The 27,082-nt window shown below is 37.8% G+C and overlaps 1 protein-coding gene across 1 annotated transcript in view; it reads left to right on the top strand.

The window, feature by feature from the left end:
* Window positions 1-27,082, top strand: part of MAN2A1 (mannosidase alpha class 2A member 1) — a 118,967-nt gene that overhangs the window by 8,058 nt on the left and 83,827 nt on the right. The window contains exons 2-3 of the mRNA XM_058864511.1: window positions 4,115-4,375; window positions 14,669-14,813. Of these exons, the coding sequence (XP_058720494.1) occupies window positions 4,115-4,375; window positions 14,669-14,813 (406 nt within the window). The remainder of the gene's footprint in view (window positions 1-4,114; window positions 4,376-14,668; window positions 14,814-27,082) is intronic.

Below are 27,082 nucleotides of genomic sequence, written 5' to 3'. Positions count from 1 at the left end.
CTTTAGTGTTCTTCACTTGTACTAGGGTATACTTAGTGTATCTCCAGTTTTATATGCAGTTAGACATTTCTCAACCTTGGATCAAGGTTGCTTCTTTTCTGAGAAGAATTGATGCTGTGAAGTCAGGGATAGTTTTGCTAACATTTATGACTTGTGTAACTAGTTAAGTTTTGCTATTCAGTATCTACAAAGCCACGCAGAACCCAACATTTCAGACAGAATTGGTTAACGTAAAATTGGTACATCTCTGCTCAGATTAAAAAAAGTAAAAAAAAAAATCTCCCTGCTCACCCTTTAATGTGTGGAAAAATTGAAAACTTAATTAAAAAAATACTGTTGGGGTATGTTTTTAGTAATGGAGAGGATCTATGTTTTATCTTTTAATTAGACCTATTTAGTGTTCCTTGTAACATGCATCTAATCTGTTTTTTCTGGGCTGTTACTAGCAATTAATAAGATAAAACAGATTTAGGGTAAGTTCAATTTGGTACTGTTTGGCCTTGACAGTTTCCTTCCTTTAAAAATGCTGAAAATGGATTTATTTTCATCTGCTAAATTCATTGTTTTGAAGAGTTGCAGTGTTTTCCACATTCAGTTCATCTTTTAAAATTATTTTACTATTGAACAGGCAATATCTATTTAAAATTAAGAAGAAGAAAAGGTGAATGCACAATGAAAATAGACCTAGCTTTTGCATAATTTGTATCCATGTGAAATTTTCACCTTGAGAATGGATTCCTGACATGAATTATTTTCATATTGAATGAAGACTGGAATCAATTTCTAGTCTAAGACATTGTTGTTTCTTAAAGTTAATTCTCATGGATATGACATTTCACAACTAAAAGCAAAAACATTTTGATGATCTCAAAATTTTAATTTTCTGCATTTTAAACTTGGGTATTGCATGAAGTCCTAATTGAAGCTTTTTATTTCATGTTTTGCATTCAAGTTGAGTTAGCACATGGCATATTTAAAAGCTTTAGAAGAGAGGCACAATGTATCTCACACTCTCCAGAAAAGGAAGCAGGATTTTCTGTATTAATGTCCTCTGTTATGTCCCACAGTGGGAGGTCTTCATCAGGATTTCTTTCTCCAAATAACAGAAGATCTACTTCCAAAGTTAAAGTAACATACTTTAACAGACTTCTGAAAATCAGTGGCCTAGGTTGGCAGGAACCTTGCAGCTTACAAATTATTTCTGGATGTGTGTAGCAACATATGAAGTTGTTGATATTTGAAGGTCATCTGGTTACACTATCTGTAGGCAGGGAACTTGGTTTACAAAGAAAAAATATTTTGTCACATAATAAACAGTAAACTGGTAGAACTTGTTATAGACTTTTCAAGGTTTAAAATATGGTAAGTTAAATGAAAGGTGTATCTTAAAGATATGAAATATGACATGACCTCCAAGTTTGGAGGAAGTTTATATCTGTCTTCTAGAGAAGACATATATATATATATATATATATATATATATATATATATATATATATATTTGGTTCCACTGTGTCTGTTGTCCTGGAGAGTATATAACTGGCTAGGTGATATAAACCAGATTGGTGGTGTATTCTGTGACCAGGTAGCTGACAGGCTATTGCTAAGCAATGTAAAACTTCTTGTGTAAGAAGATGTAAAGTACTTCTACAACATATATGAGTGAGAAAAAAAAAATTTAAACAGTTGTCTGATTTTATAGTTGTAGAAACAGTGTGGGTAGTAGTGGGATAGGTGTGATAGGTGAGTGCTTTAGCTGCTTGCCCACTTCATAACTCTGAACTGTCGTCGTATGCAGTGAAGCCAGGAATGATTTTTATGGATAGCAGCTGTACTGTAACTTCCTAGGAATCTAAAGATCAGAGCCTCTTTTGGTCAGCCTGTGAAGCCCCTATCAAATATTGTTTTATATATGTTATTTTTAGATTGACTGGCATAATAGGCTATCAGGTTTTGTGTAGAGAAACCTTTATTACTTTCAAAACATCAGATACTGCAAAGGAAAACATTAATTTTACATGTAAATATGCACACAGTATCTTTAACACAGCATTTGAAAGATTTTAGTCTGGTTGTTTCTTTTGTGCCACCAGGTGGCATGGGACTACAGACTGTTTCTTGGGTTTTTGTTTTTTTGTTTTTTTTTTTTTCTTTTTTCGTTCTTTTTTTTTTTTTTTTTTTTTTTTCCCAGGACTTCATCATCTGCATATTGATTTCTTCTTGTTTTCATTTCATCAGTTTTATAAGTTTCTAGAATTTATCATTAAACTGTTGGGATTCTAGGATGTTGGTTATACATCTCAATTAGCTTAATCTGGTTCTGTTGGCAAAATATATTTTTGTTTTTTTGGGGAGCAATAGCTGTCTGCCTGTGTTGCATTTTAAAACCTCTTACTGTTTTCAGTATGTATCAATCTAAGAAACAGAAACAACAAGTAGTGATCAGCACTTCACATAGCGCATAAAATGCAGAGACAAACCAATAGGTTTAAAGAAATACTAAAACATATCATCTGAAAATTAAAAACACCTTTCAAAGAAACTAGTTGGTAGCTCTTGGTAAGGTTTTTTGTTTGTTTGTTTGTTTTTTTTAATTTCTGCAGGCTTCACAAAGTCAATAGAATTTGAAAGAATGTATACATCCATTTAGGAAGGAGACCTAATCCTTTGCTACAATTGCTGAAAAGAAAAATGCAAATATTTCAAGTGTATTATTGTTGAAGGGAAAAAAATGTATCATATCCAGATGTTGTTTTGAATTTTATACGATAGACCTAAGAAAGTAAGGCCGTGGTGCTGAGAAAAAGTCATTAAAATCATAAGTCACAGAGTAGCTGTCTGGTATTTGTGTTGAATGTAATTGTAAAATGTAGATGCCTGAAACTGCAGCAGGTTTTGCTGTTATGACAGCTGCTTGCAAAAATATCTAATCATACGTTGTATAATTTGGGGTCTAAATTCAGCTTTAATAATAGAAAGTGACGGAATTTTTTTCTTCTCTTGTCACTTCTTGTTACATTAAAGTCATTCTGAGGAAATAAAGAAATTACTTTTAATGATTAAATATCTCTAGGATCATATTAAATAATCTGGCCTTTTTGATTCTGTAAAAGCTAACACATTCATGCCTGATAAAATGCATCCCTCAAATAATTTGGAATCAGTGGCTAGTACAAGAGAAGGTGGTGGCATTTTGAGGTGTCTTATTAGGCTGTGCTTCCACCTGCATTCCAACAGTACAGATGCTATTAAATTGCTTTGTGGGATCTGTCTCTTCCTTCCAAGCTGCCCTGGAAGATGCGTTGGCTTCTTTTAATTCACACTATTGTTGTTCTGCTGCCTTCCTCTTGTGGAGCTCTCTAGAATATCTACAAAATACTGTTGTTTGGCAGCTGGAGATGACCTTCTAACTGAAAATGCCATTAGTCTCTTTTACAGGTTTTTCTTGATTATTTTAATGGTCCAATTATACAGATTATTCCTATGATCAGGCAGTTAAGGGATCTCTTACTCTGGTAAAGTTATTTTGTTAATTTCTCTCCAACTTTTGCTGAAAATCAGAAAAGTGGTATTTATGGTATTATTTATATTAAATTATTATTATATATCATTAATATATTCTTTATTATTTATTGAAATATTTTACATGTACAGGAAAAACTTGAAATGTTTACAATATCCTCTTAATCCATCATGAAGTGAGTGACTTGTAAAAATTTGCTTTCTGTTTGATGTTCTGATAAATGAAAAGATCAGTCTTTTGAAAATGAAAGATGTGAAAAAAGTTAAATTAGATATAATTGCTACTTGACACTGCAAGACTTTAAAGAGTATCTTTGTATCACTGATTAAATCTTGTGCTGTGAATTCAAGTTCATAGATAAAAAATGTATCATTTGCTATTTTCTCTTGTACTGAAAAGAGGAAGTTCTGTGTATTGGGTGAATTCCTTATTAGTTTGTCTTTATGTAAAATATAAAATAGAGTTATATTTGAATTTTTGTGTGATCACACACTGTTGTAAAATTTTTGTTGTTTTTTGTTGGTTTTTTTGGGTTTGTCAAGAATTTTTCTGAAAAATAATTAAATTTTACTTTTTTTTCTTCTCCCCCAGGGCCAGCTTTCAATATTGCAAGAAAAAATAGATCATTTAGAGCGCCTGCTGGCAGAAAATAATGAGATTATTTCAAACATACGTGATTCTGTGATCAATCTGAGTGAATCAGTAAAGGATGGACAAAAAAATCCAGAGGCTATAAACTTCAGTCAAGGATCTCTTTCTGAGCTGTTCCCTTCTGCTTCAGTTTTGCTTGCAGTTGATTCTGAGGATTGTTTGTTTGCTTCAAAAAGTGGAAGTCACAGTTCAGATGTACAGGTAAGCAGTATGCCTTTCTCTCTGATTCTGCTGGAGTTTAAGCTGTCACTATGTGTTTAATTCTGAAAATGTCAAGTTGCTGCTAAAAGCTTGGTACTAAGACATAATAGAATTGTTGAAGTGACTGTTGGGTTTAGCAGATGTTATGAAACTGTTCCTTTATATCTTTTTTAAAAATTCTCTGGAAATTGAATAATGATTATGAAGAGCCAACATTTGAGAAAGCTTAAAAGTTTTTCAAAAGAAACCAAAGAAAACATGGTAGTTATTGTCCCATTAGTTCTTTGGAAACAATTTATTTGAAAATATCTTTGAGTATCTCCAAGATCTTCTAAGACCGATGAAAAATAAGTTGGAAATAGTGGATAGTCTTGGTTTAAATAGATTTTACTTTTAGGGACATATATGTAGATAAAGTTTAATGGGGACATAAAGAATGTTCAAGAATTAGTAATCTCAAAAAAAATCTTCACTCCTTTGTTCACCTTTGAAAGACATTCCTGTATTTCAGCATTCCCGTGTGTCTCCAGTTTGTATAGATACAATCAGAAAGGAGAAACATATACTATGTTGACTGGTTGGCGTGACCTGGGAGGTTGAAGTTTTTAAAGTCAAACACTTCAAGTTGAATTTATTTTGCTTTCTGGTGGTGCTTGTGGGTTCATGGACTCTTACATATTCAATTTTAATGGAGTGATTCAGGAGCACTGAGATGACTCTGTGAAGTTTGTGATCTGTACTGTTTTTGTGAGTCTTGTGGAAGTACTATAAATATTCATAGTACACTAAAGCAAAGATGAAATTTTGAAGTCCAGCTTTCTCATTTTAGAATTTAAAGTGTTTCTATTGCAGGAGAAAGACAGTGGACTTCAAACAAATATATACACATATTAGAACAATTGTAACCTCTGATGTGTCATGCTTAATACCGTTGAACTCTTCAGGGATAGGCACTACCTTAATGTCTTTCATAGAGAAAGTAGAGTTTTTAAAAGCAGTACATGAACACCTCTTTTTCTGTCTGATATGCATCAAGACTTCTGTGCAGGGAAGTGAAGCATCTGGACTTGTGGTTACAGGCTTTCAAGTTAGTGGATTATAAACAGGTTGTTCATCATACAGTCCGTTACCATGTTAGGTGATCTACTTTTTTATGTGCATTAAAAATAAGTTCTAGTGAATGAATTTTGAGATAACATATTTTGTCTAAAATTCTTGGGGGTAAAATTCTTCAGAATGTTACCTTCCATGAATGGAAGGTGAAAGATATTTTTTAAAACTGCTCTTTGCTTTTTCCTTCACACTTGCAGAACATACACCTCCTGTCACCCAATGCACCTACTAGCCACCTAATGGGAGGCTGTTGTAACTAAATTGCTTTTGGATAATTTTGTTTACTTTTAAGTACATTTGCATGCACATAAGAAGCAAACATTGTTCCTCTACAGTTCCCCCTTGTGCAGGAAGGGAGGGCTTTAATGTTTTCTGTGTCATTGCATTGCAGTGCACTCTCGGGTGCTCAGCAGGTTATTCACTGCCATCATTAAGTCACTTTAATAGTGCTTCTGTATACAGTTAGTTTCCCATCCTGTGAATCTGAATTGCATTTCAGTTATGGAATCTAAGACCTTGACTTTAGCAGAATTCCTCTAGCACCACATTAATGAGCTGATCTAAATCACTGATCTAAATAGTAAAACTGAAAACAGTTTCACTGTTTAATACTTTACCAACCCTGATGTATTTTGCATGCTCAGTTAATTTATTTGAAACATTTTCAATAAGTATTTTGAGCACTTTTTGAAAGAAATGTGTTAGTTGCTGCTGTTTGTAAACACTAACTTTAACCCAGAGATTTTTACATTGCTTTTCCCATGTTTGTCTCGCAGGTGGATGTATGAGACTAGAAAGTACTAAGAGCTAATATAGGTGAGATTAAGTTGCTTGGATAAAAAAATAACTTTATGGAATGAAGGCAAAAGGGTCTTCATTGACTAAATCATGGAAGTTGGTTATAGTCTCAGATAATGGAGAAACCACTGTAAGAAAGTATTCAAATATGGATTAAAAAAACCTTGTGATGGTACAGTGATAAATATTGCTAGATTTGCTACTCAAAGATGTGATTTCATAAAACAGAAAAACCAAGTTGCTAACAACATGAGATAAAAAGATTCTCAGATGAGACAGCTGAAGGATGTTTTTTTCACTGAGGAATTATAAATCAAGAAATTGTTTACTTGCTACTTGTGCTGTTTGTAAGTAGGCAGAAAACTGTAATAGAGCTGGAAACTGAAAATACAGCAGACTTGAGAATGCTATAATTTAAGTCAAGCAAAAGACTAATGTCTACTTTTTTTCCCAAAAAAATAAAGAATAGAGACAGGTAATAAACCCACAAATATGAAGGTGACTGGATTAAATATGGATATGATCTAATACTTTTTAAGTTTAGAGAAGAAGTATCTGGCATTTGTGCTCAGAGAAGATGGAATTCTCAATAGCCATTGTACTGAGCTGGAAGGTCTTTTAAATAATACAGTGAGGTGTCTCCTGTCTTGTCCATTCAACTACTGAAGCATCTAACATTAGGCTTATTAATATTACTCTTTTTGAAAATGACACATGAATCATTCTTTGAAAAGGTGGCTTGAAGAGATGCAATATAAGCTTTTATTTCTTCTGAGCAGTAGTTTAGTATTCACTATTAGGATGTTATGATGTTTTCATGAGATTTATATGATTTCAGCAGTTTGAGTCCTTCAGTCTAGAGAAAGAATAAGCCCATATAGGAAAAAGACAACTGATAATCTTCCCAATGTTCTAATAAAAATCTTGTAGCAACATGGCTGTCTTCTGAAGCAGCCACAATGAAGACAGGCAGCATCCTTTTTGAATTTCTATGTGTGTACTGTTTTTACAAAGTCCTTTCTCACTGTATCAGTATTTTATACTTAGATGTGAATTTAAATATCTCCATGAAATTCTTCCTTTAACTTCTTTTGCTTTTTACTGACTGGCTTGGAATTTGTTCTTCATTTGCAATCATGTAACTTGTTTGAGTGATGATGCAATTTGTAATTAATCCTTTGCACAATTCCTACTGAGGATGGTGTTGTATGAAAGAGAAAAAAGATTCAACTTCTGTCTTTTAGATGTCTTGTCATAAGTGTAAAGATTTCAGCTTCGTCTGGCTTTAGCTGATTACAGTGGAAGGTTTTAATTTTTTTTTCCTTGTGTTTTTTTTTTAAACTGCTTTTAATTAATCTTTGAATCACAAAATGACTGAATGGTTGAGGTTGCTAGGAAATTCTGGGTGTCATCTTGTCCAACTGCTAAGGCAGGGCCACTAAGAGTCAGGTGTCCAGGATCACGTCCAGGTGACTTTTCAATATCTCCAAGGATGCTGATTGCACAGCCTGACTGGGTAACCTGTACCAGTGCTTGGTCACCCTCACAGGGAAAAAGCTTTTCCTGATATTCAGGAGGAATCTTCAGTGTGTGCCCATTACGTCTGATCCTATCTCTGGGCTCCACCTTCCCTGCACTCTCTGCCTGTGGTCTCCTGGGTGCTCCTTCTTACCATTCTTGAAGATAGAAGTGATGTTGCTTTTCTCCAGTCTTTGGGCACTTCTCCTAATCACCATGATCATTCAAAGCTTTTTTAAGTGTGGACTTTCAGTGACAACAGCCAGCACTCATGGCTGTATCCCACCAGGGCCCATGGATTGAGATGGACATGATTGTCCCTGTTTCAAGAAGGGCGTCTTCCTCAGACCAGTTCTGTCTCCCCTCAGCTCCTGAAAGTAAATCTTACAGATAAGGACTGAGGCAAAGAAGGCATTCAGTACCTCAGTTTTCCCATGTTCTGTGTCACTCTCCCTCATTCAGCAGACCCTGGCTTTCTTTTAGTCACCTGTCTGCTCACAGAAGCCCTTCTTGATGCCTTTGACATTCCTGTCTGGATTCAATGCCATTTGTCCTTTAGCTTTCCTAACTTCTTCTCTGGGTACTCAGAGAATATTTCTGTATTCCTCCCTGTATTAAATTTGGTTTTGCTGGGGGTGGGGGCTGTATGTCCTCTTTGAGAAGTTGCAGGAAGTTTTCCCCCATGTCCGGATAGCCAGTGCCAAGTGGCTCCAAGATGGATCCACCTCTGGCCAAGGCTGGGCCAATCACATGGTGGTGATTGGGATAAATCTGGGATAACAGATTTAAGATGGGGGAAAAAATGATACTGTATAGAAGTAATTGTGGCCAGAAAAGAGAGAGGAGAGAGAGTATGTGAGAGGAGCAGCTCTGCAGACACTTGGACCAGTGGAGAAGGAGGGGCAGGAGGTGCTCCAGGTGCTAGAGCTGAGATTTCCCTGCAGCCCATGGTACAGCATGTGATGAAGCCCCTGTGCCCCTGCAGCCCATGCAGATCTGCATCCTGATCAAAATGGAGATCCCCCTGCAGTCTGTGCAGGACCCCGACTGGAGCAGGACGATGCCCAAGAAAGCTGTGATGCCATGGGAGGCCCATGCTGGAAGAAACTTCTCGCAGGACCTGAGGCCCTGTGGAGAGAGGGGCCCACACTGGAGCAGGCTGTTCCTGAAGCACTGCACCCTGTGCTGGAATAGTTTGTGAAGCACTGTAGCCTATGGGAAGGACTCGTGCTGGAGAGGTTCATGGGGAACTGTTTCCCATGGGAGGAGTTCCACGCTGCAGCAGGAGAGAGACTCCTCCCTGTGGAAGAAGTGGATGGAGGAATGGTGATGAACTCACCATAATCCCCCTTCTCCACCTCCCTGCACCTCTCAGGGGAGGTAGAGAATTGAGAATAAAGTTAATCCTGGGAAGCAGGGAAGGCTGGGGGAAGGTGTTTTTAAAATTTGTTTTACTTTTCATTATCTTAATCTGCTTTTGATTAGTAATAAATTCAACTAATTTCCCCAAGTCAAGTCTGGTTTTCCCTATCTTGACTTGTGAGCCTTTCATTGTATTTTCTCTCCCCTGCCTACTTGCAGGGGAGACTGATAGAGGGCATTGGTGAGTACCTCAGATCCAGCTAGGGTCAATCCACCACATTGCTGTTATCTGTCTCTCTCTTCACCCTCTGTCAGCTTCTATTTTTGTGTCTGAGTTTTGACTGGAGGTCCTTGCTCATCCATGTAGGCCTTTTGACATTTTTGCCTGAATTCTTACTTGTTGGGGTGAACTTCAGTTTGGAGGGGGTGGTCCTTATTACCAGAGGAGATATTAACCAGTTTTCTTGGGTCCCTTTTCTATCCCAGGGCCTTATGTTGTGGGATTTTGCCAGCAAAATGTCCAGAGGCTGTGCTTCCAAAGTCCATGTGGTCTTGTATTTTGTCCCCCTCCTTACTCTCAGGGTCCTGAACTCTACAGTCCTATGATCTGTATGGTCTTATGGTCAGCCAGTGCTGTCATTGAGCTTCACAGCCCTAATGAGTCCCTCACAGATGGCAAGTAAGAGGTCCAGCAGAGAACCTATCCTCACTGACTTCTTGGTCCCTTGGATCAGGAATATGCCACTGCTGTGCTCCAGGAACATTCTGGAGCACAGAAGGTTCCTGGAGCTGTGCTCAGGAACCTTATACCCAGCTGTGCTGCCTTGAGCACCTAACAGGGTCGTTGAAATTCCCCATGGGGACCAGGCCCTGTGAATGTTTGTGGAGGGTCTCTTCCGCTTGTTATCCCTGATCAGATGGCCGGTTGCAGACATCCACTACACTGCCACCCATAGTGGTCTGCTTTTTAGTCCTTGCCCATATTCTCTATTGGCTTCTTACTCTTGGAATCATTGAATCTAAGAAAATCAAGTGTGATTGTTAATGTAGCAGTGCTGTGTTCATCACTAAACCTCCTTAACCTCCATATCCACATGATTTTCTGTATACTTCCAGGGATGGTGATTCCACCCTTTCTGTGGGCAGCCTGTGCCAATGCTTGACCACTCTTTCCCTGAAGATTTTTTCCTAATCTTCAGTCTAAATGTCCCATTGACACAGCTTGAGGCTGTTTCCTCTTGTCCTGTTGTTTGTTATGTGGGAACAGAGCCTGACCCCCACCTGCTACACCCTTTTGTCAAGGAGCTGTAGAGAGAAATAAGGACTCCCTGAGCCTCCTTTACTCTAGGATGAACACCCTCATCTCCCTCAGGTGCTCCTCACTGGACTTGTGCTCCCAACCCTTTCCCAATTCAGTTCCCTTCTCCAGACACACTCCAGCACCTCAATGTCCTTCTTGCAGTGAGGGGCCCAAAAACTGGATGCAGGATTTGAGGTGCTTCATCAGTGCCCAGTACAGGGGGACAATCACTTCCCTGGTTGTGCTGGCCACATTGTCTCTGATACAAGCCAGGAAGCCTTCAGAGAGGCACCCCAGCATGCTAATTTCCCAGGAAGGATTTTGGGGATTTCTGTGTGATTGTGCCTGGTAGGTACTTCCTTGCTTATCTACAAATGTTGGAGGTGATCCTGTTTTATTATACTTACTTTATTATTCTTTAACTTCTTAAACTGTATTTTTTTAAAAATCCTTCCATGTGACATCATTCCTGACCACTTCTCCCTCACCAGGCTGCTGCTGATTCTCTCTGTCTCCTTTTATTCTTAGCCAGAAGCTGTCCTCAATGGTTCAGCCATCTTCCTGGCAAAGGTACCTCTGCTGCCCTTAGTTGGATCTCATCTCTCCCAGGCAGACACAGATCTGAAAATAGGGTCAGAGAACCCCAAACACCAACTCTGAGGCCAGTTATTGATCTATATCAACAGTGTCCTCCTCTCACACTTTTACTCCCCTCACACGTGGATAGAAGAGGACACCACCTGTGATCCTGATTACCTACAGGATTCTGCAGTCAGTTTTGATGCAGTCTGCCTCTGGCAGTATCACTAATACCCACATGGAAGTACAAAAAGGGATAGTAGTCATTGAACTGGACAAGCTTCGACAATTCCTCTACAATATCCAGGATTCAGGACTTTGCAAGACAGCAAATACCTCTAGATGATGGGTCAGGCCATTGAAACAGTTATTTCAGACAACTGTTGGTACGGATTCCAAGACCTATTTCCTGAAGTGCAGTTTCTGTCTCTTCAGCTCATAGGCATGTCAGTTTAGTTTGAAATAGCTGTAAAGCTGTAGATGTCAGGGAAAAAAATTATGAATGTCATGACTGTAAAAATTACAGTCAGAAAGTTACTGGTTAAAATCAGACTTCATCCATAAGAACTCACAGGAATGTGTGGAATTCCATGAATTACTACTTTTTAATCAAGTAATATTTTCATGGTTTAAATGTTCAAAGAGTTTATCACTCTTAAGGCCATTTAATATTAACTGGCAAATTTACAAAGCATGCACTTTTTCTTCAGAACATTATGTTGCAGAGAAAAAATATGGTTCTTCAAACTCAGATTTTAGAAAATAGCATATTTAGAAAATGTGTAATAAAAAAGATCTGTATTATCTATTATATAATTGGTGTTGTTTATTCTTTATATAAATTAGCCTCAGTGTATTTAGAATATATGCTATTAGGCTAGCCAACTTCAGCATAACCCTTATTTGGGCCCTTCAAGCTGACAGTACAGAATGCACAGATCTTCAAGTATTGCACCCATGTTTTCCACTAATCAGTATTGTCTAAAGTATTGGAAGCAATCCTGGGGTAGCAGTGATGTGACAAATTCATCACATACAGGGCACAGATAGCTGGTGTACAACTCTCATTGGCTGTAGATATCTAATGCACGTTGCAGGCCCAGCTGAGGCTCTGCTAGATGTAGGATTACTGCATTGTATTCCCTTCTTATGTCGCTTAATTTCCTTTATATCTTAATCTAAAGGCCTGTGGTGGATTGACCTTTTCTGGCTGTCAGATTCCAACCCATCCAAGGTCAACCCACTGCTCTTCTTTTAAGCACCAAAATCTGGGTCTTGAGGATTAAGAGATAGGGAATGATGATGGTCCAAACTTGGACTGAACATTGCCAGAGTGAAATAACTAGGGATTCTTTTGTTGTTCTTATGAGGTGAAAGAACAAGGAGGGGAGATTTACTTTGTATGGGAGTGTGTGTTGCACTGTATTAGGAACGGTGAAAGTGACAACACAGAGTCTCTAGCCTTAGTTGCAAAAGAGAGCCCTTTTTATTCTTCCAGATTTTCTTTTACAGTTCTGAGAAGGTCTGAAAAGGTGAAACTCTCGTCATCAAACCAACGCATCACCATCATTGGACAGTTAGGAACAACCCTCGACTGTTTCTTGCAAGTAAACAAGGAGACAACACCTGCAAAGGTTGTTGTCCTTCTCTAAGGACTGTTTGGATTCCTCTTTATGATTTCTCAGGCCAGAGTGAGAAAGTTCTGTGACTTAGTTTCACATAGACACTGTGCTACCTGCCTGACTTCTTGCATTCAGCATCCATAGGTGTGTGTAAAAATTTCCACTTCCTCAGGATTTTTATGTCAGTTTGATTTTAGTACGGGAAATGTTGGGGACTTTTTTGTACGTGTAAGTGAAGTTTGTGAAGAGTATGTGAGGAGTATATCTTTTATTGACTGTTAAGTAAGTGTTTCACAGAGGTGAGGGTGGAATGCTCTGGGTGCAGATGTCCAGGTGCTGGCAGTGACGGTCTCCAGTATCTGGAGAGGAGAGGCCAGTCCTGCCTTGTGCCAGGCAGCTTCAGACCCACCTCAGGGCACAGCCTCCATCAGCAAAGCATGTAGTACCTCTGGCAGAATGGGTTTTTAAGAAAGGGCAAAATGCTGCCTGACAGTGTGGTATAAGGCTAAAAAAGGGATAGAAACCATCCTGTGAGCACCATGGTCTTAGATGATGGACGCACAGAAAGCATTCTAGTCAGTGGAGCAAGTTAGGAAGACCACAAGTGGAGCAAGTGTTTCCCTGAAACCTATGCAGGACCTAATGCCAGAGTAGGTAGATATTTTCAGGAGGAACTGGAGCCTGTGGGGATCCACACTGGAGGAGTTCCTGATGTGCTGTGGCTTGTGGCTCCCATGCTGGAGCAGGCAAAAAATGTGAGGAGAGAGTGTCAGAGGGGAAACATTATGGACTGATTTCTCACTATCCAATTCTATTTTAATTTGCAACAGATTAATTTACTGTTCCCAAAGTCAAGTCTGTTTTTTCTGTGATGAAAATTGATAAGTGTTCCCTGTTTTTATCTTCAACCATAATATTTATATTTCTCCCTGTGTTCTGTACATGAGGAAAAATGAGAGATCAGCAGGCTGGAAGCCAAAGTGTACGATTGCAAGGACTTAATTTCTTTTGTCAGGTATTTGTTTCAGATGTTTGTAGTGTTTTCTTAGTTTTCCTAGCAGGACATAAAGCACCTTACCACTGGGAAGGTTTTGAAGTAGTAAATGACTGCTATAGGAGTCCTTTATTCATGTAGATTAATTGGTTTCTGTAGAAAGTTTGTCGGGTGTACAATTGTATTCTAACATGGGTTTGGAACTGATTAAAGTTTAGCTGTTAAACTAGAGTGTCAGGAATTGCTTGTCTGATGTCAATCCATGTTTGTATCTTGTTTTCTTTCTTAAGAGAAAACCAGAGCCTTAAAAAAAATAAAATCACTTGAATCTGATATTAGTAGACTCTCTTTGAAGCTGTATTGTGTTCCCTAAGTTTCATAGGAACTTGTTACGGTAATTCTAGAGTTGGTTTATTTATCTGTAGCCTTTTTGTTTGCGTTGACAAGTGAAATATGTCCTTCCTTGTACAGTTGGTGTACTAGGTAACAGGAAATGTCCAAGAAGCTTTGTTATAGCAATTGACTATAGTTATCAACATTTTTTGTTGATAGCTTCTTTCAGTTCCTTTTTCTGAGTTTGACATTTCCTCTGTCTCTCATGCTGTCATTCCTTCTTGCTCAGTTTATTTTCTTCATTTCCTGCATTCCCCTGTTTAGTGTACTGTATTATTATTTTGTATAATCTTCTTCATACCCTCCTGCCCAATGCCATAATTTGTAAGATGCCATAATTTTTGTGATTTAAGGGTCTTAATCTGACTGTTCATCTAGTCAATGTCAGTTTCCTCAGAACAGAGACTGCCAAATGCTCCTCTTCCTGGCAGCTGTGTCTTGGGCTTCCTAGTGTGATTTGAAACTTGCCCTCATTTGTCAGTTTTCTATTCATTTGGCAAGTCATACTTCCCTCTGTAATGAACAAGCTGATCCATTTCAGGTGAAAACAGCTTTGATAGCAGAACTGTTTCTGCAAATTCATGTTTTATATTCCTTTATTTTTTCTTTTTTAGATGCTGGATGTCTATGACATTCTTCCTTTTGATAATCCAGATGGTGGCGTTTGGAAACAAGGATTTGATATCACATACAATGAAAATGAATGGGACAATGAACCACTTCAAGTTTTTGTTGTGCCTCACTCACATAATGATCCAGGTAATATGTTAATTTTATTGATTTGAGGATCTAGAGGCTTTTGGATTAGGAAATGCATTGCCTTTTCTGTTAAGATTTGGGTTTTTTTGAAGCATACCAGTTAATATGCTAGATTTAAGTCTAGCAAGGCAGTTAAGCAGATGTATGATCCAAGTGCCATTGACTTCCAATGACAACTTTTACGATACAAGTTGCATGTCTACTGAATTTATTAACTGGAGCAGAACTTCAGTGTTGAATAGGTAACCTGTTCAGTTTATCCATTGCTGCATTAAATGCCATCAATTCTTATTTTGATTTTTGAACTGTCATAGATAATTAACCCGTAGTCTGTGCTAAAGAAATGTGCTTTTAGAAGATGTGACAATGCCAAATCTGAAGTTTTTGACACTTTTTTCTTTTTTTGTGCACAGCCACAACCTATAGTAGGATAATGAAAAGTCTAGATTTAAACAGAAATCTAGGTACGCCTACATAATTTCATTTCCACCCAAGTGGGTTTACAGTTTACAGTGTAATAAACTAAATGGAGAAGTGTTCCTTTATTTTGGAATGAGTTTGTGGGAAAAATTTACCAAAAGGGAAATTATACTGCTATGCTGTGGTCCTGGTACATGTACACTGACCATGAGAGGCTGATAGCACTGGTTGTTACCACAGAAACACACAATTTAAGTGATATTAGATTTCATTACTATATAACTCTCTAAAATTTAATTTGTTGTATGAAGTACTGTGGATCTGAGTGAAGGTATAGTAGTTGAAAATAAATGGCTTTTATTTGCATGTATATAGCATTTTCAAAGAAAATGAATGCTGGAATGTGGAATTACTATATTGTCCAGTTATGACAGGTAAATAAATACAGCACAGATATGATAAAAACATTCAGAGAAAATAATCAGAGTATAAACCTAGATCTACCTATCTATTGAACTGTCTTTGAACCTATGTCCATTTATTTCCTCTCTGGTTGTAGTTCTCCTAAAAACTTCCCTAGAAAGAAGCAATTCTGTACAGGCACATAATGAATCAAAGCAATCCTAAAGCAATACACAGAACTTCTCATTCTCTTGGGCCTTCTAGAACAGGATGTGGGGTTTACCTGTCCCCCTTTTTTCTGCTGAAGCTGTTGGAATCATATCCTAAGTACAGGACTGTTGGCAGTCCACTAGAGGCCAGTTGCCTGGTGTCACTTCTGTCCTCCTGGAATGTTTTTATCTGAATTGAACAAACAACCTGTGCACATTTAGGCTGAGGTAACTTCTCAACATCATGAGGCTTAGGAGCTGCAAGGGAATATCCTGAGGTAAGCTGTGAAGAGATTTGCAGATAACTTCACCAGTGTCTGTTCAAATCATGAGGTTTAGTAGGGGCTCACTGTTTTGACACTATTATTTTTTTTATTATTTTAAAATTTTATTTATTTATCTAAATTTCTACTGATACTTTTTCTGCAGGTTCTAGTAATTTAAATTTGGTTTTATTTTATTTTTACACCTTCTGTGTCTCTCTTCCAGTTTTATTGTCTCATTTCATCAGAGCAGGTTGGGGAAGGGGAGAGGCTGGATGGGGCTTTATTTCCAGCTGGACTTAAACCACAACAAGCAACACCTTTTGTGTATGACAAGCTTTGGCATTGGGTGCTTTAATAGGATTTGGTTCACCCTGTAGCACCAGTTCTGTTTATGAAAAATGGCCCACTGAGTCTTTGTTCTACAGAATCCGAGAACTTCAAGTTCTCTGAGTTTATTGTACCACTTCTCATATTGCTCTACAAGGAAATCCAGACAGATTGGTTAAGGATCAATGCCAGTTGTATGAGTTTCAACATGGTAAAATGTTGGGTCTTGCCCTTAGGTCACAACAACCCCTGCAGTGCTTACAGGCTTGGAAAGAGTAGCTGGAAAGCTGCGCAATGATCTCAGTAACTGGGAAAAGCACCCAGGGGTGCTGCTCAAGAGCAGCTGAACGTGAGCCAGCTTGGGCCCAGGTGGCCAAGAAGGCCTGGGGCATGCTGGCCATGTGCCAGCAATAGTGGGGCGGCAGGAGCAGGGCAGTGAGCGTCCCCCTGTGCTGGGCAGGGCCGTGGCTGCAGCTGGAGTGCTGTGTCCAGTCCTGGGCCCCTCTGATCAGAAAGTCATTGAGGAGCTGGAGCGTGTCCAGAGAAGGGAACGGAGCTGGTGAAGGGTCTGGAGCACAAGTCTGATGAGGAATCTGAGTGCATTTAGCCTGGAGAAAAAAGAGACTCAGGGGGATCCTTATCACTACCACTACCCGAGAGGAGGTTATAGTCAGGTGGGGATCAGGCTCTTCCATGTAACAAATTTCAGTACAAGAGGAAACTGCCTCAAGTTATGCTCAGGGCAGGTTTAGATGGGCTATTAGGAAAAATTTTTTTCCACGAAAGGGTGCTTGAACATTGCAATGGGCTGCCCAGAGAAGTGCCATTTCTGCAAGTGCTCATAGAAGCAGGTGTATATGGGCACTTAGGGACATGGTTTAGTGGTGAACACAGTGGTGCTGGATTAATGATTGGACTTGATTTTCTTAGGGGCCTTCTCTGACCCAAATGATTCTGTGATTATTTGGGCAGAGACTACCATATGTCACCATAAACCATATTCCTCCTCACTGTATTCGAAGGAGGCTGTGCAGTCTGGAGGCTGTTGCTGGCTCAGCTGGACACTAGCAAAGGCCATTAATATCAGGCTATGCAGAAATTCATCAGAGCCCCTAGATTTTTAGATATATGTCTTTTGATGCTAGGGGACTGAATAGCTCTGTGCTGCTTCTATACAAATGGTCCCCAAAATTGTGGATGGTGGCCACATCTTGTCACGGTCTGGTTGACCCCACTTGAGGAACACCCTGACTCAGGGTTGGCAGTTTTGTCACAGTCCAGAGATAAGGCTGGGTTGCTGGCTTGACCAAGACAACCATTGCCAGGGGTCCGCTGTGGCTACTTGTGAAGTAAAAGGAGTGGATACAACTGTGGTTGCCTGAAAAGCAATTTAATAGAGGAGTCAATAGAAGCAGTAGCCCCAGGGGGCAAAACTCTGGGGTGTGCAACCAACAGAAGACCAATATTACAGGGAACAGAACATTATATAACCTTGGTAACAGAACAAAGAACTTATGAACAACAGTGTAACTGTATGCAGAAAAGCAACTAACTAATCATTAACACATAACCTTATATAGAAATTATGATGTAACCCATATTAACATAACTAAACCATAATCCTATGCTTCTCCCCATAGCTTATCTAGATGTTCTCCTTAGCTCTCCACTTCTCAAGGCCTTCAGTTGATGCAGTCTGCATGGTCAGTCAGGGCCAGCTCACTGTCAGTCCTGACCAACTCCCACACCATTTCTTCTCAGTCTCCAAATAAGGATGAGAGTTACTAAGATCATTCAGTAAAAAATGCCTTGAACTTTACTATATATTTGCCATGATGCTTGAAATATGGTACCACCTTTTGGAAAATCAGAGAATAACAAGTTTTTTCTCTAGATCCGAAGACCCTCTCTGTGGCATTCTTCTTGGTTCTTGGCCTGTGTTTAAAAAGTACAACAAAAAACCCAAGAAAACCCACAAGCACACAAGTAAAATCTTCAAAACAGCCACCACCCAGCAACAACAAATCAAAAACTGCGTTCCAGGTGAAAAACAACTACACCACCTAAAGCATCAGCCAAAAAATCCCTCTTAAAAAATGCAACCAAAACCACCCATCCTTCCAACCCCCCACCCAAGGAGTTTGTAACTAAAATTATGAAACCTGTAAGACAGATAAAGTCTAAATACTGCTCCATAACCAGAGGTAGCTTTACCAATATCTTTTCCTGTTTAACTTCTTGTGTTATCAATCATGGAATTTCCTCTTTACTTAGGAGGTGTGTTAGCCATGTGTTTATTTTTTAATTTTACATATGAGTGAGGCCTCTTGGTATACCTGGGAGTTCCATTTAAGGAACTTTGATTCTATTTTGCCCTTTCCAGCACTGCTCTGGCCCTCTTCTGAACACAGATGTAGGCCATAGTGAGCATAGCTTCAGAGATGGATTTTTACAGGCATTTATTACATTTGTCTTGGAGGGAGTCATAAATTAGATCTACAGTAAGGTACTTATTCTTTTATCTCTGAGAGAAGTTCTCCCTGTGACTGTCCCTTCGATGACAAGGTTTGAAAAATTCTATGAAGTTAAGAGAGCTGTATCCCATCATTTTGTTGCTACTTATTTTTCCTGAATGTGTTCACGAGGGCTTGCCTGAAGTCTTAATGCTATTGTCATTCACTTTTGAAAGGTGATTTTCTTGCTGGTATCTGGTTTTTGTTCCTGAGTCTTCACTCTTAGAATGTAAATTCTTCATGTCTTTACAATAAAATCATGTCTGGCTTTCACCAGCAGCAACTAAAATGAAGAAATCTGTATCTCCTCTTGCATACAATCTAAATATCTCTCAGATTTTTCAAGCTTCTCAGTTGATATTCAGTAGACATAAACTGAGATAGGACCCTGAGAAAAGTAAACAGTTCCTTCACCAAAGGTGATTATGTGAGAATGGTTATTGTTTGCTTTCACAAAGGGTGTTACAGAAATCTCATGGCTTGATACTGCTTTTTAAGGACATTCCTGTGGAATTGTTTGCAGTATGAAATTGCATATTAACAAGCACTTGAAAGAAGGAAAATATATCTGTAACATCTGGAATCTCCTGTCACAGTTGGCTCACTGTGAGACTGAGTCCGGTCCGGCTGGTTGAGCGTGGCAAAATAGAGGGATGACAATGATGGAGTTTGTTACCTCTGTCTCTCTTTCCTTGCCTCCTTTGGGCTCTGCTCTCTGTGGATATATCTTTTCTTTTAGTCTCTCAGCCTTCTCTGGGCTCAATTCTCTGTGAATACAGTTCTTCTCTAATTCCCCCAGCCTCCTCTGGGCTGAATTTTCTGTAGATACAGCTCTCTATAGTTTCTCAGCCTTCTCTGGGCTGAATTCTCTGTGAATACAGCTTTTCTATAGTTTCCCAGCCTTCTCTGGGCTGAATTCTTCTGGGATCCTCCCTCGTGGGGAGTTCCACTTATCTCAGTCCTTAATTATTTGAAGTAAACTCTCGAGCTCGTTGGAATCTTGTTTCTGGTGTTTATTGCAGGATCCTTACAAAAGTTAACAGGTCTCTCCAGGCTGGTTACAAGGTTAATCTTTGCAATTTGGCACATTTCTTTCTTCTGATGGTACAAACAAGGCCTTGTGGCACACTTCATGTCTGATACACAAAATGGCCGCGAACTACGCAGCTCTTTTATCTTTATACTTATTTTTATCCGATTAACAATAGACACGTGTATCATTCCTCTTAATGACCCAATGACCCATCACCTCTGTGATGCACTGCGGCATTTTCTATCCAATTACTAACCATTACCCAAAAACCTCTAGGAGAAGAACATGAAGAAGAAAGAAGAAAGACAAGGGACGACACCCTAAATCCTCCATATTGTCTCTTATTCTCTAAACTACTTTTTCACCCAGTGATTTAAGAAGCTTTCTAATCTACACACCTACACTTTCTTATCTAACTTTATCATTTGTTTTCATGTATCACTATGAAAACATGCTCATGAATTTCATATTATATGAAATTCAGTGTTCTCTTGAATCCCAGAACTAAACATTAAAAACAAGGGCACACAGTCTGTATTTCAGACTCCAACAGAGTTACCTGAAAAATAAAACTTCAATGATGGTGAAATAACAAACTGCAGAAACTGCACATTCTGGGGGCAAGCTCCAAAGACCAAGGGGTGTGGTGACCTTAATATATAGGGGTACCTGAGAATAGGGGTCCAATCGCAAACACAGACCAGGGACATTATATGTGATAGATCCTGAACCAACTGAGAGCCAGAACCAGAAACATGGCCTGTTATGGAATGATCCCAGTAGCATCCTAGTTTCCATCCTTCCTGTATCCTGCCTCCTAGGTCTCAGGTTTATGCCTTCTGTACAAGCCACTCAAGCTAAGCCACTATCCATCCAAGCCAGTTCAGTTCCCCTATTACCTTATTCCCACAGAGAACCAAAAGCATTACGCAAAGGAGATGCCTTCTCCAAAAAAAAAAAAAAAGCTTAACGTCATCATGAATGAACAGCGTAAACAATGTATGTGAAAGATACCAAGAAATGGGGTCAGTAAAGGTATAACTATATTAGTTGCAGAAGCTTTGAATTTTCATTAGATTTTATGTTTTCTCATCTGATGCTACTTTAACTTTTCATATAACCAGTTATGCTAGTGAAAATGTGTAGTTCAAAGGCAAAGAAAAGGCCTTGAAACAACCTTGTCTAGGTTGCTGGTGTGAGGCCAGAAATTACATGTTTCTTTGCAATCCAAGTCACTCTGTGAATCTGTTAAACACAATCAGTAGGGAAGGTGGGTTTAGGTTCCACCTTTTTTGGAGGGATGACTGAATGTGCCGGTGCTCTGAAGCACTTCATGATGTTAAATCTGGGTTAACTGCTTCTGGGTGTGAATTTAACCATGACCTGCAAAGAATTGGGGTCTTTTGTGCTTCTCTCTGTGTTTACATATTTTGGGAAGTAAATGTTGAGAGGGGGTCCCCTTCAGGCTTTTGATCAGTGTGGCACAATTGTCTTTAGTTGCTGGCAGTAGATAGAGATTTGAACACCTCAATAGCATGTCTGATTTTGGGAGGACTCACCCAGTACAGATTAATCTTAAACCATGGAGATTTGGTTTGGTTGTTGTGTGAGATTATAGCTATCACAGATAGATGGCAATTCTGTCAGGAGTAGATTAAGGAGCGAGCATATGACCTGCTGTGCCAGTTTATGGTGGCTCACACATGCTTGGTTTTTGTGGTTTTTGTGACTACCTGGAGTAGAGGAGGCAGCTGAAATACAGAGGGAGAGCTCTGCTCAGGGATGGCAAGATTGTGAACCAGCACAGATGGACTTGCAAGATGAGGTTTGGATATGACCAGAGGTATGGAAAGACACTTCTATCATCTATTGATCTGTAATAATTTTGATAATGACTTATCATTAAATTATTTAAAAATTGAGACCTGTGAGCTTTCTAAAATATGTGTGTACCAGATCTGAGTATTTCATTGCTGAGTGTGATTGTTAAAGACCTAGTATAAGGAGTACTTAAGTGGAATTGAAAGTGACTGAAGTAGATTTTTCTGTTGCTTCTCCAACCATATGCAAGTGTATGGGCACACAGGTCAGAACTAAACACTACTTTTAAACACTTCATCAATTATCTGTAACATTGGTAACTTTGCCTTGCTACCACTCACATTAATCACCTTCTATTATTTAAGACAGTCTCCACTTCTCAGGAGGAAATCTGTATACACCTAAGTCAGTGTTAAGACATGAGAAAACTTAACTTAAATTTGATGCTGTTAATACACCATGGATTTTCACGTACATTCTCTGTTGACCAGGTCTGGATATGAGTTTCTGGTGACTTCTTAGTTTTCCTTACATATTTGGAACACATATTGCTTAAAACGTTGTCTAACCCACCAAAATACAAGAAATGGGCACCTCACAAGTATTTTTTGGTGTGCTGAATGAAGCAATTTTATACCTTCTTATTTCACAATATTTCTATGTTTGCAGAAGAAGTACAGTTTCTTTGAAAATTGACAGGACTCTTACAGAAAGGATACTTTTGACTGTTCATCAGTAGAAATTTCCTTTCCATCTTAGCTATGATGGCAGCAAACTTGATATGTACAAAAGTAGAAGTAGATCTTGCATAGAACTTAAAATGTAAGAAGTCTAATTATAATTTTGGTAGTACCTCACAGATCGTGATTTTGCTTTTTGTGAAATGTGCAGTCATTTGAGTTTTTAGTTATGCTTATGAAATTAAGCCTGATAAATCAAATTGTTCTTGTTTTACCTCAAGCAGAGATCTTTTACAAGTTAAGGTATGCTGTTGGATAAGTAAATACACTGCCATACTTCTTTAATTTCAGCATATCTTCTTCTAGATAAATTATTATATTTTGGTACCTATTTTGCAGGAACAAGAAGCTCATCTATCTAATTTCTTTTGAATCAGAATGAATGCTTTAACACTGGAATGTTTCAGGGAACTTTCTCTGATTTGACTATGTGAAACAGAAAAATGAGAAACAATCTTACACAGCTTTTAGTTTTAATTTGAGATTGTTTTACCATCAGGTTTTTCAAATTTTGTTTCACTGTCTTGGCTGTAAGTCATTAATCTTTGTTGAAAAGATACTTTTTGGTGAAATTAGCACTGAAGTGTTATGTCAGAAACATCCATAAGATATTAACTTGCTTGTCTGTTCTGTATTTTATGTCATAGAATGATGGTGCAGTACTTCTAAATTAAAAAAAAAAAGTGTGTATTCTCTAATTTAAAAAGAGGTGTTTTTAAAAATGTTGAACCTACAAAGAAGCTAAGGCCAAATTATTTCCCTGTGTAATGATACTTTCTAAAATGAAAATTAAAACTTAGCTTTTAGATTTATTTCTAGTATTTGCCTTATTGTCATTGCCTGTGTATGATCAATTAAAGACACATGCTCACCATGCTTAAGTTCTTTAGAGCTCTTCTTTTAGAGGATAGAAGTCATGGGTACATGTAATTTTTTTTGTTTGTTTGGGTCTTCTGTTGTTTTTTTAGTTTGGATCTTTGAGGGTTTTTGTTTTATGAAAACTTTTTACTGTTGCATTATGTGGAGCTTGGATGTAATTAAGAACAAGGACATCCTTGCAGTTTATGACACATTTTTACTTCCTCAACTATCAAAACAATCACTTAACTGTGTCTTCTCACATGTACTAGCTAGTTGAGAATCAAACATAAATGTAAAAAAAAAAAAAAATTTAAAAATTACTGATAATTTTTACTGACTTGGGTGTGCATTTTGAAGACCAAGAACTGAAGTTCCACTAATATGTTGCAAAGAGAATGCTTTTATTTTCTGGAAAGCTGTATAGTGCTAGCTGAAATTTAGTGGTTTTATTTAATACTAGCATAAAATTAATAAATTGCTCAAGTTTCTTGTGTTGCAAGAAGTTTCACCGATGTGTAAATTTTAGACTCAGTGAAATTAATTATGATCTCCTGAAAAGTAAATCAGAGATGCAAACTTCTATCAAAAATGCATTAATCTAGTATATACTGGCATAATATTTCAGAAATTCATGAGGTCTGCCTCTTCATTAAAACAGACCTCATCAGAGACAAGAAATATTTTTAAAGGCACCTTTCCCCTTAAACATTGGAGGGTGACTTGTGGAAGTAAGCAATTGAAAAGCCTGCTTTGTTTTATTTGAATGGTTAATTTTGAACCAAGAGACAAAAAAAATGCAAATGTAAAAAACCAGGTATATGTAAGCAGTACCTAAACACTTTTGCTAGAAATAGATTTGTGATTCTCGCCATGGTCAAATTGTTAGGTGCTTTTGCTTAATAAAGTTACATTTTGAATAATACTAATTTGTCAACTTCTGTTCTGATTTTGTCCTGAAAGTTTCCCTTTATCTCTACATCTGTGTCAACCATGCTAGACACAAGACTGCCTTTCTCTAGTGCAAGGAGCGGGTAGAGCTTCAAGAAAGAATTTGAAGGTGTAGGCAGGAATAGTGGCAGACTACTTAATTAAATGTTTCCAGATTTTCTGCAGAGCAATGAGTTGTGTTGGCATTCATACATGATTCTTGGAGTCTGCTGTCGAGCCAAGTAAATTTACATTACAGTGGGGAAAAAAATCAATGATATAAACAGCTGCAAAATGATGATAAATCTTGTGGAAGTAGGGGGAGATAGCGAGTTTACACACTTTTGAGGACAAGCATGAGAGACAGAATCAAAAGGCAAACAGCTCAGAAGTGTGTACCCTCTGTTGTTATTACATGGGCTGGCAGAAAATGGAAGTATCTGGCAAAGTCCTCAATATGCATTAAGTCAAATCCAGCATAATAATATCAAAGACAGTACTATTTTTTCACTTGTTTACAGGTTTGTTTAACATTGGAATGGTGGAGTCACCATCCCTGGAGGTGTTAAAGGAAAAACTGCACGTGGCACTCAGTGTCATGGTATGATTTATAAGGTGGTGGTTTGTCAGAGGTTGGACTGATAATTTCAGTGGTCTTTTACAACCTCAGTGATTCTGTGATCTTGTGATTTTTATGTTGACAAAGGGATTTAGGTACATTTAAACTGCCAAGTGTTATTTTGCTGTTAATATCATATTTAGTCTTATAATTGCATCTTCAAACTATTCTAATTTTTCCATGTGTAAACTGTCTTTGTATTGAAAGTTTCCCACTCAAAATGCACAGGTAAACCTTTTCTTTCAGCCTGGTAACAAATTCTTAGTTTGTGGAAAAGCACAAGAATGAACTTGAGTTGTAGATTCTTATGTTGTATTAGGGACTGAGGTGTGAGATGATACTCTAGCTAGCGACTGTACATTGATTTATCCATTATTTTGTTTAGCTTTTGATTTTGTTAAAATCAATTTTTATTTTAAAATTTTTATTGTATGTCTCCATGCAAAATTTAAGAGTCTCTGTAAGTCATTTGGTTTAGAGCACCACACTTTAGGAAGGATGTGAAAGTGCTGGGATGCACCCTGAGGAGGGCAGAGGAGTTGGTGGAAGGGCTGGAAGGGCTGTCCTGTGAGGGGCAGGTGAGGAATCTGGGTTTGTCCGTTTTGGAGAAAAGGAGGCTGAGGGGTGACCTCACTGTTCCCTGCAGCTTCCTGGGGAGGTTGTTTCAAAGGCAATTGGATAATGCTCTTAACATTTTTTTGGTAAACCCAGAAGTGGTCAGGCAGTTGACCTAGATGATCATTACGGGCACTTTTCAATACAAAATATTCTGTTCAATTAATAAATAAATAGATGTATTGTAATTGCATTTCAGAGGGCTTCCTGTTGGCTTTCAGCTAAATCTGTAAATATCTGTAAAGATTTTCTAGGATTCTCTGGAGTGTATTCAGTTCAGTGTGTTAACCATGTTACAATCTTCCTTAGCTTAATAAATAGAGTATGTTAAAACAAAACAATCTTTCATTATAACACTGTTCTTCCTACATCGTACTATATTAATTTGTCACCTACTTTGACATTTCACTCGGTGTTTTAGTTAGGCTGGTGTATTAGCATTTTAAAGAATGATTCAGAAAGATAATTTAGTGTAAATTTGCTTTTATTGCTTCAATATAAAAATATTTTTAAATGGTTTATTATGTTGATATATTTCTGTACAGGAAAATCATAGGAGGGTTTTAATTTATCCTCCTTTAGTTGTGTGCTATGATGATACCTCTCTTGCCAAAGAAATTTCTAATATAAAGCTATAAATTGGTAGTCTAATACATGGATATTTTAAATGTAATTATCAGTAACATATTCCTTTGATTTGTTGAAAAGTAAATGAGAATTGAGAAAGAATAATTTGTTATGTGATCTCAATTCTTTGAGTGGAACCGCCTATTAGAAAAAAACAACCCAGACTGAAATGGGAAGAGGTCAGAAAAAAATTTGATTACAAATTCAGATTGCTCATCACATTTTTTTTCAGTCTTTATTGCTTAGTAGTAATTCACTGTCAACTGTTTTTTTGTGTTAAGCTATTCCATTCTTTAGAGGTAAAGAATGTTTTAATTTTACACTTTAAGCCCTCATATTAACTACCTTGACAAAATGCTTTTTTCTCCTTTAAGAGAGATTAGACCTCACTAGTCTATCTGTACAGAAACTTGTATCAAAGATGATGAGTTTTCTAGATGCTAAACATTTATAAAAGAAAAAAAAGATGAACTAGAATGAACCTAGAACTTTTCCTCTGCAGAGTTACAGTTTTATTTCTCCTTTTGTGAGTTAAAAACAGTAGCTCTGCATCTACCTAAGAAGAATGTTTGGGGTTTTGTATTCCTAAAATAAAGTATAATATATCCTTTCTGAGTCAATAGTCACATTTTATTAAATTATAAAGTTGCTTTTTTTTAAATTAAAATTGAGAATGATTTTTTAGTAGTAAAAGTTTCTGCATTTATGTAACTTCCTTGAAACAATATAATTCCATTCCATAACAGCCTAATCCTGTATCCTATAAGCAGACTGGCACTATTAGAATGGCAGTGGCTCTGCAGAACTGAATTGGTAAATCAGAGTGGAATTACTAGTCTTTTGCTCTGTTATTTGTCTGGAGTGCAGTCTTCACATAGCGCGGAAGCTT

The sequence above is a fragment of the Poecile atricapillus genome, chromosome Z (genome assembly GCF_030490865.1).
Source record: "Poecile atricapillus isolate bPoeAtr1 chromosome Z, bPoeAtr1.hap1, whole genome shotgun sequence".
Classification (NCBI taxonomy): Eukaryota; Metazoa; Chordata; class Aves; order Passeriformes; family Paridae; genus Poecile; species Poecile atricapillus.
Note: the sequence above shows the minus strand (reverse complement) of the source record. Positions and strands in the feature narration are given on the sequence as shown.